This window comes from Xiphophorus hellerii, chromosome 12 (genome assembly GCF_003331165.1).
Source record: "Xiphophorus hellerii strain 12219 chromosome 12, Xiphophorus_hellerii-4.1, whole genome shotgun sequence".
NCBI classification, from domain to species: Eukaryota; Metazoa; Chordata; class Actinopteri; order Cyprinodontiformes; family Poeciliidae; genus Xiphophorus; species Xiphophorus hellerii.
The window spans coordinates 33,739,634-33,752,083 of NC_045683.1; the positions used below are offsets into that span (position 1 = coordinate 33,739,634).

At 39.3% G+C, this 12,450-nt stretch overlaps 1 protein-coding gene across 1 annotated transcript; it reads left to right on the plus strand.

The window, feature by feature from the left end:
• Window positions 1-5,090: 5,090 nt before the first annotated feature.
• sdf2l1 (stromal cell-derived factor 2-like 1) lies at window positions 5,091-12,196 on the plus strand. The gene is made up of 3 exons (XM_032578072.1): window positions 5,091-5,322; window positions 9,857-10,053; window positions 11,545-12,196. Exons 1-3 carry the CDS (start codon window positions 5,142-5,144, stop codon window positions 11,821-11,823), a joined length of 657 nt encoding a protein of 218 aa, XP_032433963.1. The 5' UTR covers window positions 5,091-5,141; the 3' UTR covers window positions 11,824-12,196.
• The last annotated feature ends 254 nt before the right edge of the window (window positions 12,197-12,450 follow it).

Sequence of the window (12,450 nt, forward strand, 5' to 3'; positions counted from 1 at the left end):
ACCTGTCTGACCGGACCAGCCTCATGTTGCATTCACTGTCTCCTTTCATAACCGACTTCACAGTTAATGTTGTTTTAGTTGTTTTTGTCCCTCATCTCCTTTCTCTGGTATAGTGTTGGTCTGTAGTTACTGAAGGAAATTGAACTTTTTTACAATATACAGTGTGAATAGGATTTAGTTTAAGTTAAATTAAAATGTTTTTCTTAAGCATTTAATTGTCATGAACTTACTCCACTTAAGAAACTGACATGTCAACCTCTATTAATAGAAAATTATTTCTCTGCTATATTCAACTCACACGCACAAAAAAACACTGATATCCAGCAAAACTTCATAAACCATCCCTCAAAACATGTTAGGAACTTCTGAGATGTTGTTTTTCACTTTGAGTAGAAGAAAAGAAATATGGAAATACAAAAGCTGAGTCTATCTGCAGTTAGAAAACAGAACTTATAGACCCAGCAAGCTTTTGGAGCAGCTAATTGGCAGGAAACATAACCCCGAAAAGAGAGCTGTCAACAAGAGAAAGAATGATAAGATTCCTTCAAGATGGGACACCGGGATAGAGTACCGAACAAATGGGAAAGTTGTAACAAACAAAAAAACACCCAGGTACATCAAGAGAGACATGAAAGCATGAGGGTAGGAATTTCCAATTAAAATGTCTTGCAAGGAGAAAATGCAGAAACAAAAATCTGTGACTGAACCATGACAAATAATTTAGTTAAAGAAAAATTACTTCTATACAAAGAATCTGACCACATACCTTGACTAACACCTAAAAAGGCAAATTATGCATAGAGAAGTAGTCATGCACTCTGGATGAATTGATGAAAGTGGGTTTTAGAGATGAATTCTGGATTTTTACATTCATTAATGAAAGATATGAGACCCAAAGATCTGTTTCCATCCCAGTTGAACATGAAAAGGACTGTACAAATCTAATTTCCACAGCTGTTAATAGCATGGAATGGAACTTCAGGCAAATGTACAAGTGTGTCTGCCAGCTCTTCTTTGCAGTTCGTGTGATGAGAGAGGTCAGGAGGGCCCCATCCTTATGAGGGCACTTGATCTGCTGCAGGTGTTTTAGCACACGTTTCCTCATCAGGTGGAATATATTAGGATCTGGATACCAGTACTTTGATGCTTACACAAAACGATATGTGGCAACAGGAATATTTATTCAAGAGTTTAAAATATAAATTTCCAAATGCTTCTCAGATCAACTATCTGTTTTTACAGCTGAGATGGTGGCAGCCATAATAAGCTTGAAGTGAGTAGAGGAGGTTCGACCAGACAGGGTGGTAGTGTGCACGCTTTCCAAAGTAGTAGTATTCAGGGAAAAGAAAAAAATAGGAAAGACTTAATATTAGAGAATCAGCACCATTTATATAGGTTACACATGGGTGGCATTCCCTTGCAAATTTTCTTTCTCCACAGTGATTTTTGTTAAGTAACATTGGTCTGTGGTCTTATTACTGATCATTTATATCAAAGTCAATTTGATATAAAAATTGACTTTGATATAAAGTCAATTTATATCAAATTTGATATAAATTTTGATAAAATTTATATCAATTTATATCAAAGCTTTTCTCAAATATTTCCTGTTATGTCAAAAGTTTATTCAAGGTTATAAAATAAAAAGAAATTCAGGAAAAGAGGGCTTTGTTGCACTAAAAAAAAATTCCCTTCTCACCCACCGCGGGTGGTTCTTATCCTCTGAGCTCGGGTCCTCTACCAGAGGCCTGGGAGCTTGAGGGTTCTGCGCAGTATCTTGGCTGTGCCAAGGACTGCACATTTCTGGACTGAGATGTCTGATGTTGTTCCTGGGATCTGTTGTAGCCATTGGTCCAGTTTGGGGGTGACTGCCCCGAGGGCCCCGATGACCACAGGCACCACTGTGGTCTTCACCTTCCAGGCCCTCTCCAGTTCCTCCCTGAGGCCCTGGTATTTCTCTAGTTTCTCGTGCTCCTTTTTCCTGATGTTGCAGTCGCTTGGTATTGCTACATCTATCACAACGGCTTTCCTCTGTTGTTTATCCACTACGACAATGTCTGGTTGGTTCGCCATTACCATTTTGTCTGTCTGGATCTGGAAGTCCCACAGGATCTTAGCTCTGGCGTTCTCCGCCACCTTTGGGGGTGTTTCCCACTTTGATCTCGGGGTTTCCAGTCCATATTCTGCACAGATGTTTCTGTACACTATGCCTGCAACTTGGTTATGTCGTTCCATGTACGCTTTCCCTGCCAGTATCTTGCACCCTGCTGTTATGTGCTGGACTGTCTCAGGGGCCTCCTTGCACAACCTACACCTTGGGTCTTGTCTGGTGTGGTAGATCTGGGCCTCTATTGCTCTGGTGTTTAGGGCCTGTTCCTGGGCGGCCAGGATGAGGGCCTCTGTGCTGTCCTTGAGTCCAGCTTTTTCCAGCCATTGGTAGGATTTACTGATATCAGCCACTTGGGTTATTTGCTGGTGGTACATCCCATGTAGGGGCTTGTCCTGCCATGATGGTATCTCTGGCACCTCAACCTCCGTTCCCTGTTGTCTGAGATATTCACTGAGCACATTGTCTGTTGAGGCTTTGTCCCTGATGTATTTATGGATCTTAGTTGTTTCGTCCTGGACTGTGGTTCTCACACTCACTAGTCCTCTGCCTCCTTCCTTGCGGCTCGTGTACAGTCTCAGGGTGCTGGATTTGGGATGGAATCCTCCATGCATTGTTAGTAGTTTTCTAGTCTTAATATCAGTGGCTTTTATCTCCTCCTTTGGCCAGCTAATTATTCCAGCAGGGTATCTGATTACTGGCAGGGCATAGCTGTTTATTGCGCGGATTTTGTTCTTGCCATTGAGCTGGCTTCTCAGGACTTGCCTTATTCGTTGGAGGTATTTAGCTGTGGCTCCTTTCCTTGTGACCTCATCGAGGTTGCCATTTGCTTGTGGTATACCTAGGTACTTGTAACTGTCCTCTATGTCTGCTATTGTTCCTTCTGGGAGTGAGACCCCTTCTGTGCGGATGACCTTCCCCCTCTTTGTGATCAGCCGACCACACTTCTCTAGTCCGAATGACATCCCAATGTCCGTGCTGTAGATCCTGGTGGTGTGGATCAGTGAGTCGATGTCTCGCTCACTCTTGGCATACAGCTTGATGTCATCCATGTAGAGAAGGTGGCTGATGTTATATATATATATATATATATATATATATATATATATATATATATATATATATATATATATATATATATATATATATATATATATATATAGTTTTCCAACTGTTAAGTTTTAACAGTTGAAAAATAATAATCGCAACTGCCAAACTTGTTCAGGAGCCAATTATTGATAAGATCTATTTTATTAGATCTATTTTAATTTCTAGTTCTTGGATGCCCCACCCTTTTATGATACCGCCAACGGCAACATGAAGCCCATATACAATTATATACCTATGTATACTGTATATACATATATAATTTCTACAAAACTTTTTTGTATAAATGCAAAGCTAAAAAAGGTGATATTAAGGAGGAAAGTTATTAGGTTAGCTTAATTTTGGAAAAAGCATGGCTCTCCTCTCCTCCTGTTAGCCGGGTCGCGAGCGGATGACATCACGCTGGCAAGGAGACGGCAAGGCACGATGACGTCACAGAGATACAGAATTTAATTCAATAGAAAACACTGTCTGAATTTAACAAGAAACTTCAGAGTATACAGAAGTACATTTTTACCTGAGACAAAAGAATTAAAAGAAAAAGAACAAAGACGTCTTTGGAGACAGCTGATGCTTAAAAGCAAAACAGGGCAGTTGTCTGAATTCTTATTATTGAGCATTCCCTTTTCTAGTGAAGGCGTTTCTCTTTGTTAATATATGCAAATAGGGCGTACCCCTGTTTTGACCAACCAAGAGCTACCTTGGAAAATACTTAGACCTTCCCCTGAGTTTTAATGACAAATATCAAGAGTCATTTTAATTATTAAAATTATAAGTTATTTTCACAAAACCTATCTTGCTCCTCTGCAGTCAACTTCTCCAAAGATTTGAATCTTTACCTTATCACAAACAATAATGAGATAGAAGTCTTTTCCAACCTGTAAAACATAACATTCAAACCATTCTCTTTTGATTCCAATATTGTCATAGTTAGCACATTTTCAAATACATTTCCCTTTACTAGATTATTATTTGTATCTTGGGTAATATACTTTAATCTAACACACTGTTGCTATTAATATTAAGAGGTATATCAGAAATTAAACTAAGTGTTTTCCAAGATTCCTAAGTTGTGGTCAACTCCAGATGCAACTCTGAACTCCTGAGAAACCCCCGACCTCTGACCTGCGAGCCGGGGAAGATATTCTTTATGGCCTCCTAATTTAAAACCTTTCAAGAGCTTTGTGTTTTATGGCTGGTCTAAATTACAACCTTGTCAAAAGAATGTTTATCTGTGAACTCCTGCCTTGCATCTGCTTTTGTCCAAATGGAATGTTGGTCTACTTAAACGCACATGGCATTAGTTAAACCATCAAAAATAGCCATGATTCCTTAACAGTGAACAACACGTTTCAGGGTGAGAATCACACAGTGAGCATTTTGTGTTAATATCCTTTTTGAATTGTAGCATGTAGTGAATAGCTGCACAGTATTTGTGTATAATTTTGTAAGACACCTCTCTAATTTTATTAGTTATTAAAAATTTATATGGAAACATCCAGACTTTTGTCCTATTTATATTTTTAATATTACGTGACAAGTATAAAATGACATATGGGGCAGTAACACTGTTTTTAAAACAGAACACAAATACCTTGATTTATATCTTTTTGTGGATGCAATGAGAAACATATTTTACCTACAGGACAATCAGTAATTGAAGACGGGGGAGATAATAATCCAGGAGACGTATAAGTGTGCTCTTAAAGAGTATTTTATTATAATTTGATATTATAATACAGATGATTGTCCCTTCCGGCATGTCGTAAACATTCCGACGAAACATAAAGGTACACTGACCAATCACATGCTGACATTTATTTCCGTGTTTTGGGACTTGTCAGGTGTTGATTGGTTGTGGACTGAAGTAGTGCTGTTACGAGCAGAGGCTGAGCATACCGGGTGTGAGAGCGAGCAAGCTGCAAACATGGAGAGGTCGTGGTTGGTCCGGTGGCAGCTGCTGCTGTTGCCGCTGCTTCTGCTGCTGTTGTCTGACTGCAAGGGGAGAGAATCGGAGTTAAACTATGTGACTTGCGGCTCGCTTGTCAAACTACTCAACACCCGACACAACGTCCGTCTACATTCACATGATGTCAAATACGGCTCAGGTAACTGCAGGCCCAATGTAAAATCAAAGTATTGACCAGTAAAGCTATGAAGATGTTGTTTTAACTTTGTAAAGCTAATTTATGTGTGTGAAAGCTTCTGGATCCCCTCAAAGGCTCTAGAGTCTAGAGCGCCTTACAGTTAATAGCTGAACAGTAACAGAGCTTCTCATGCTCATGCCAGGGAAGATTAAATAACATGCTTCATTCTAAAATCTGTTAAAGCTGATTTTATGCAAGACTCATAGAGATTTCTTAAAAATGTTCAGCTCTTCTTTTTTTAAATGCCCAGCCTTGTCAATATTGCATGGATGTGAAATCATCAGGTGAACTGGTTTTATACTTTACCACTACTGTGGTATAATTTTGTATTTGTGTTTGAATTTGTTTTCGCCTCCTGCCATCTTTAGTCGTTACCATGTAGTGCTGTTTATTTAGTTCTACAGGAATCAGTATAATTTCAGTTTAGTGTCCTTATTTTGAAAGACTGATGGATGGAAGAATTTATTAATTAGATGGTTAGATAACCAGCACTGCTGTAGATGTAAGACTGCGTGTCTTACATCTACAGCCAGTAGATGTTTTACAGGCCAGTTTTACAGATTCAATTGTATTTAATTTAGTTTAATCTAAAACAAGGTTGTATTTAATGTTGTCCTCAGGGTGGCGCTGTTGCCTCACAAAACCTTTTTTGAAAGATTTAAAAAAAAAAACTTTATTGGGAAAAAAGTAATCAATACAGAACAGTTATACATATATATATATATATATATAAATATAAATTCCCTTCTCACCCTCTGCGGGTGGTCTCTCTCATCCTCTGAGCTCGGGTCCTCTACCAGAGGCCTGGGAGCTTGAGGATTCTGCGCAGTATCTTGGCTGTGCCTAGAACTGCATATTTCTGGACTGAGATGTCTGATGTTGTTCCTGGGATCTGTTTTAGCCACTGCTCCAGTTTGGGGGTGACTGCCCCTAGGGCCCTGATGACCACAGGCACCACTGTGGTCTTCACCTTCCAGGCCTTTTCCAGTTCCTCTCTGATGCCCTGGTATTTCTCCAGTTTCTCGTGCTCCTTTTTCCTGATGTTGCAATCACTTGGTATTGCTACATCCACCACAACTGCTTTCCTCTGTTCTTTATCCACCACCACAATATCCGGTTTGTTCGCCATTACCATTTTGTCTGTCTGGATCTGGAAGTCCCACAGGATCTTAGCTCGGTCATTCTCCACCACCTTTGGTGGATATATATGTGTGTGTGTGTGTGTGGGTGGGTGGGTGTGTGTGTGTATGTATGTATCAGGGATGGCTGGTATATGTGGGCTAGTAGGGCTAAGCCCTCCCTGACATTTACAATAAAGTTGTTAAAATAAACAACTTAAAATTAAATACCTAAAAATAAATACATTTTAGAAATAATGTATCACATTTTGTTAAATTTTCAACAAACCTGGTGTCAAACCGCCTGGGGAAAATCCCGGGGTCTTTCCAGAGGGCTAACTTCTGACAGCCCCATTTAGCGTTACTGTCTGTCAGGGCTCAGAATGATTGACAGGCGTCTAGCCACACCCCCTCGGTTTGCGGCTCATTGGGTGTTCTACCATTTGACCCTTCTGTGACACCAGTGGGCAATATATGCTTTTCTGTTAAGTTGAAAAATAATAATCGCAACTTCCAAACTTGTTCAGGAGCCAACTGATTGATAAGATCTATTTTATTAGATCTATTTTAATTTCTAGTTCTTGGATGCCCCACCCTTTTATGATACTGCCAACGGCAACATGAAGCCCATATCAAACATGCACATTCTGAAAAATGTTTTGTTGTCTCAAACCAACCATGTCTGAAGATTCTTAGTTTTCCAGGTTTTTATGTTCAGGAAGGTTTATAGAAAGTCTGTTTGTTTTAAACGTTGGTTTAGAAATGTTCCTCTACATTCATATCCTGTGATGAGGCAGCACTATGTTATCATCCAGCCAGCGAAGACCGGTGTAATTCGTGCACGTGTAATTACGGGCTAGTAAACTAGATGTGCACAACATTGGCTAAAGACCCAACACAAGAAAGTTGAAACTGTTCAACTCTTGTTGCTGTCTGCTGTCGTGGAAAAAGTATTTCGCTGTTCGTAGCTCCCCGTGTGTAACGTGCTGCTGTGAACTAGATAACCCTCTGCGGGAGAGAGGCTCTGATGTCAAAATAGATGCTGACGTCACCGTTGACAGTCCTATTTGTGAGAAAAAAAGACAAAGAAAAAAACAGCTGAGGCATCCTACCCTCAAACAACTTCCACAAAAAGACCAGAGTATAGTCATCTGCATATTCTAGGTGAATTAATTGTTGGCCTGCCCTCTAGCCTGTGAACGTTAGCCTCCAGCCGGTAAATATCCCACAATGTAACTGCACATTAAAAATTTACAGTACAGCTGTAAATTTCTGCACGTGATCCAGCGGTCCAATCACGTCCCATATACTTTCCATACACATTTCAGATCACAGTAAAGAGCTGTATTTTCAAAACCCAGCCACCTTACTGTATTTTCATGCTGTAGTTTTTACAGCCATTTGTTACAGTGTAAGGCATAAATGAAATAAGAGAATATTAATGAAGCTAAATTTGATTCAATGGTTTCAGCATAGATAAATTAAAAGATATTAAATTGTTTAACATTTAAATTTAAGATTTTAAGAAGCTGGCAAATTTACTTTGCAAAAGTTCAGAGAACAATCTTCATAGTTAGATTGTAGTTACAATCTGATGCTCTCAGTTTAATCTTTGAGTTTTAACTGTTCATAAATACATCTTAGTAAACTACAATTATCACTGGCTGCTTTTAAACTTTGCCAATTAAACTAGGCTCCTCTCCCAGATTTCACTAAATCCATGGTGAAATACTGTTAGTGGTACTGATGTTCTTAACATCAAGAGGGGCCCCTAAGTCAAATTAGGCTCAAGGCCTAATTCAACATTGGAAAAGCCCTAAATGATGAGCTAGACCCGCTGCACTGAGCATCTCTGCAGCTGATTGTAGATTTAATCTATGTGGCTTTAGAATCTCTTCTTTTAAGTGTCTGTTGAGTTTTTAATGAGCGCCATATCAGCCCTTTTAGAGCCAAAACTCATGTTTTGGTTGCCCAAGCTTCATGGGACAAGTTGTTCTGATCTCACGCGCCCGCGAGGAACTCTACCTGACTCCAAGTAGACAAAGCATTTGATATGCATTGTGTCAACGCAAAAAACAAACTAAAATAAAAACAAACCAGAGTGCTGCGCTAGTCACGAGGCAAGCTCGAAAGCTCCTCCACGGGCTGAACCACCATAACGTACCGGCTAAACGAGAACTCAAACTTTATCACCGCAAACAGAGTCAGCATGTCGAGACGTCAACGCACACGCCACATATAATGCTTTGTTCACAAAGAAATATTCTCAGTGCATGCTCAACGCGCACCTCTAAATGTGCAAGAGTGAACACCTGTAAACTCTGAGCGCAGCTCACATTTGCGGTTCATATTAAGCTGCACGAAGTGGGCAAACGCGGTGGATTTAAACTTGATTCTTACCTTTATGAATTCTACAAAGAAACATGGATCCTCACCCTGGACTTATATAGTGTTTTAAATTGATTAAATTTAATCAGTTGATAAAATTTTTTGTATGCATGTTATTCACTTCTCTGATATGAGAAAGAATTATTACTGTCACGTATTAACTACAAAGAAAAGTTGTTCAGACAGTTACATGATTGTATTTTCAAAGTGGAAAATCTCAATAAAAATATTTTTGTAAAAAAAAAAAGAAAAGAAATTCTAATAGAATAAAATGAAATACCAGAAGTTTGGAGGAACTCAGAAAAAATGAAATTCCCATTATTGTTGAATAGCTGAGTTACTAGAACTATATTGTTGTTACACCACAATTTAAAACAGTTGAATTTATTTTTGTATTGGTTGCACCTTTTTTAAAAATCTTTTTGAATAGACAAAATTTCTATGATATACTTACAGTGAAGAAACGTGAGCCACCATTTTTTTGTATGCCAAAACAACTTGTCCAGACCGCACACTCTAGGCAGAGTAATAACAATTGTATAAAATGCAAAATGCTCCTCAGTTGTTGTGCAATTCAATGAGATTCCAACGCATGACCACAAACAAAGTGATTCTTGGATCAGAAACATCCAGAAAGTTTGTCCTTTAGATCTATATGTCTGAATTTAGTGGACACTTTATCTGAGGTACGCAGCCAGTAGAGGGACAGAAATGTTTTAGTTCTTCTCATGAAGCTCTTTCCTTAACTACCTGCCTGCTTGAGTCTGAAACAGAGACACAGAATAACAAAAATATTATTTAATGTACTACTAAATTGGACACATAAACAAGATCAATAGAATGATTAGCTTGTCACGATCAGCATGTGAATGGGTGAATTACTGCAGTGTGAAGGTTTTTCATTTGAACAAGTTTGTTTTGCAAACACAAATGAAGGCATAAGCTTAAGTCTATTACTTACAGTATGATGTGTCTGTGTGCCTGTGTAGGTAGTGGACAGCAGTCTGTAACTGGAGTGGAAAGTGCTGACGATGCTAACAGTTACTGGCAGATCCGTGGGAAGCCAACACGTCCATGTCAGCGTGGGTCAGCCATCAAATGTGGTCAGCCCATCCGGATCACACACATGAAGACCAGCCGGAACCTTCACACACACCGCTTCAGCTCCCCTCTGTCTAATAACCAGGTCAAAAGTTTTCACAAACTTACTTTAGACTTTTCTTATTTCAGCTGTTTCTACTGAAACGATTCCAGTGTCTCAAGGCTTTCTTTCTTTGTTATTCTAGTCTGCTAAGGACAAAATGTTTACCAGCACTTTATTAAACACACAATGCTAATACAGGTTGAGGTTCGTATCAGAAGACTGTGGTCCTGAAGGGATTGACATGGTCAGCAGGCTGTTATGTTGGTTTCCCCTCCTCTACCAGAATGAGTCACACTCTGACCCCACCAGCTGAATTGGGGTGTTTTGCACAACCTTTTTCCAGCCTGTCATTGTCTACTTCTGGTGACTGTGTGAATTATAACCTCCGTTTTCTGCTCTTGGCTTTGTAGATGAGGCCATTGTGCCCTGTTACAGAAAAATGTTCAGATTTATTAATAATAAACTGAAGATGTGCAAAGCCCCACAACATTTCCTAGGCTAGCATAGGCCTCAGTTCTTCAGATATTAGTCCCACATAGGTGACACCTATGGGCTAGTCTGTGAATGCTAACTATAGGAGAACACATTGTGCAAATTTGAAATGTAATTCATTTCTCCACTTTTGTAATTACAGGATATTAAAACATGTGCAAAGTTGGGCAGAAAAACCTGTCACAACAATTTGCTTATTATTATGATGATTGTGACTACAAATTGTGCACAAATGACCAGCAGTGGACGGATCAGTCAACACTAGTGCACAGATCAGCATGCCTGAGCTTTCAATTTTTGAGACTTTCTTGCCACAAAATCTCACTTGGGATTCTGTAAAAAAAATTGACAATTTCTTTTGTACCGCAGATGAGCGTTCACGGCTGGTGAAAAGCTAGGTTATCTGAGTATTAGAATTGTACTGCTCCGTTCACAGCAAAAGAAAAACTTGTATATCTGAGCACTACCAGATTTATGGGAAATACCGTACTTTTGACTTGACCCAGCAGCTCAAAACAACCACATTAAAGACATGCACTTAGATTAAAATGACTGGATTCCAAAAATATTAACTTTGTAGGCTGCACTGCTGAAATACACTAATTTAAGTGAGAAGGTTTTTCTTTTTCTAGAAAAATAAAAACTCCCTGAAGACTAACAAGAGCAGCAGCAAAATATTATGGGGAAACATCCATCAGGGGCTTGTTCTCATTGTGGAGAAATGGAAAGGGTTGAACATGTTTTGATTAAATGTAGAAAATATGCAAGAGAAAGAAAGGAAATGGAAACGGCAATGAGAATTTAAGTGACAATTGCCAATATATTAGGGAAGCATCAATCATAATGTAGCACTTATAAAGCATTATAAAGTATTTAAAGGACACAAAGTTAGCTGAGAGAGTTTGATATATTTAAACTCATTCTTTGATATTTAAAAGACAAAGGGACACAGTGCATTGCTACCATTTGTCAACATTATGACAACTAGATCACAAGGTCGAACAATTCTGTTGCCACCTCGAGTTGTCTTGCTTTTTATAGGAAGTCAGCGCCTTTGGAGAGAATGGAGAGGGTGACGATCTGGACGTGTGGACAGTCCAGTGTGATGGAATCTACTGGGACCGTGATGAGCCTGTGCGCTTCAAACACGTGGGCACAGACGTCTTCCTTGGCATCACAGGCGAGCAGTACGGCCACCCGATCCGTGGCCAGCGCGAGGTGCACGGCATGAGCACTCCCAACCAGCACAACTTGTGGCGCACCATGGAAGGCGTGTTCATTCAGCCCAGCCAGGAGCCGCTCCGGCACGATGAACTCTGACATCTGACAAATAGATTTTGGACATGCTTTCTTCTGTTGTGGGGCTTTAGCAGCACATCTGAGCCAAATGTTTTTGTGTGAGTAATGTAGATAAGGACTTTTTATGTGACAAGGTGGAACATGTTCATTTATTACACATGCTGTTAGTCCCACATGCAAACTTGAATCACCCATTCAACCTGCCATGAACGTTCTCTTTTCACTCCTTTGTTCTGTTAATGAAAAGATACAGAATCGTTAGTTTAAATAGTGTGAGACTGTTTTGAATACAATCACTGTTTTTGTTGATTTGCTGCAATGCACTTAGGAAGGAAAAAAACATGATAAAAGTACTAATGTCATTTACACCCAGTAAAGCTTTCTGACAAACTTTGATGTGTTCTGTTAATAATGCTGCATGTCATGGGACACCTAACCACTAAAACCCACTAGTGGTTATAATGCTAGCCATCTTGTTTTTACTGTCTTGATCTCTTGGTTTGGATTGCTGATTATTTGGTTGGGCTTTTAGAGTTTACTACATTTTGCAAAAGAATTTCTAATGCTTTTATATTATCGTTGAAAAATGTTTGAGATCCTTGCTGAATCCTGATTATTTGTTAGAACTAGGGGTTTTAACAAATAATC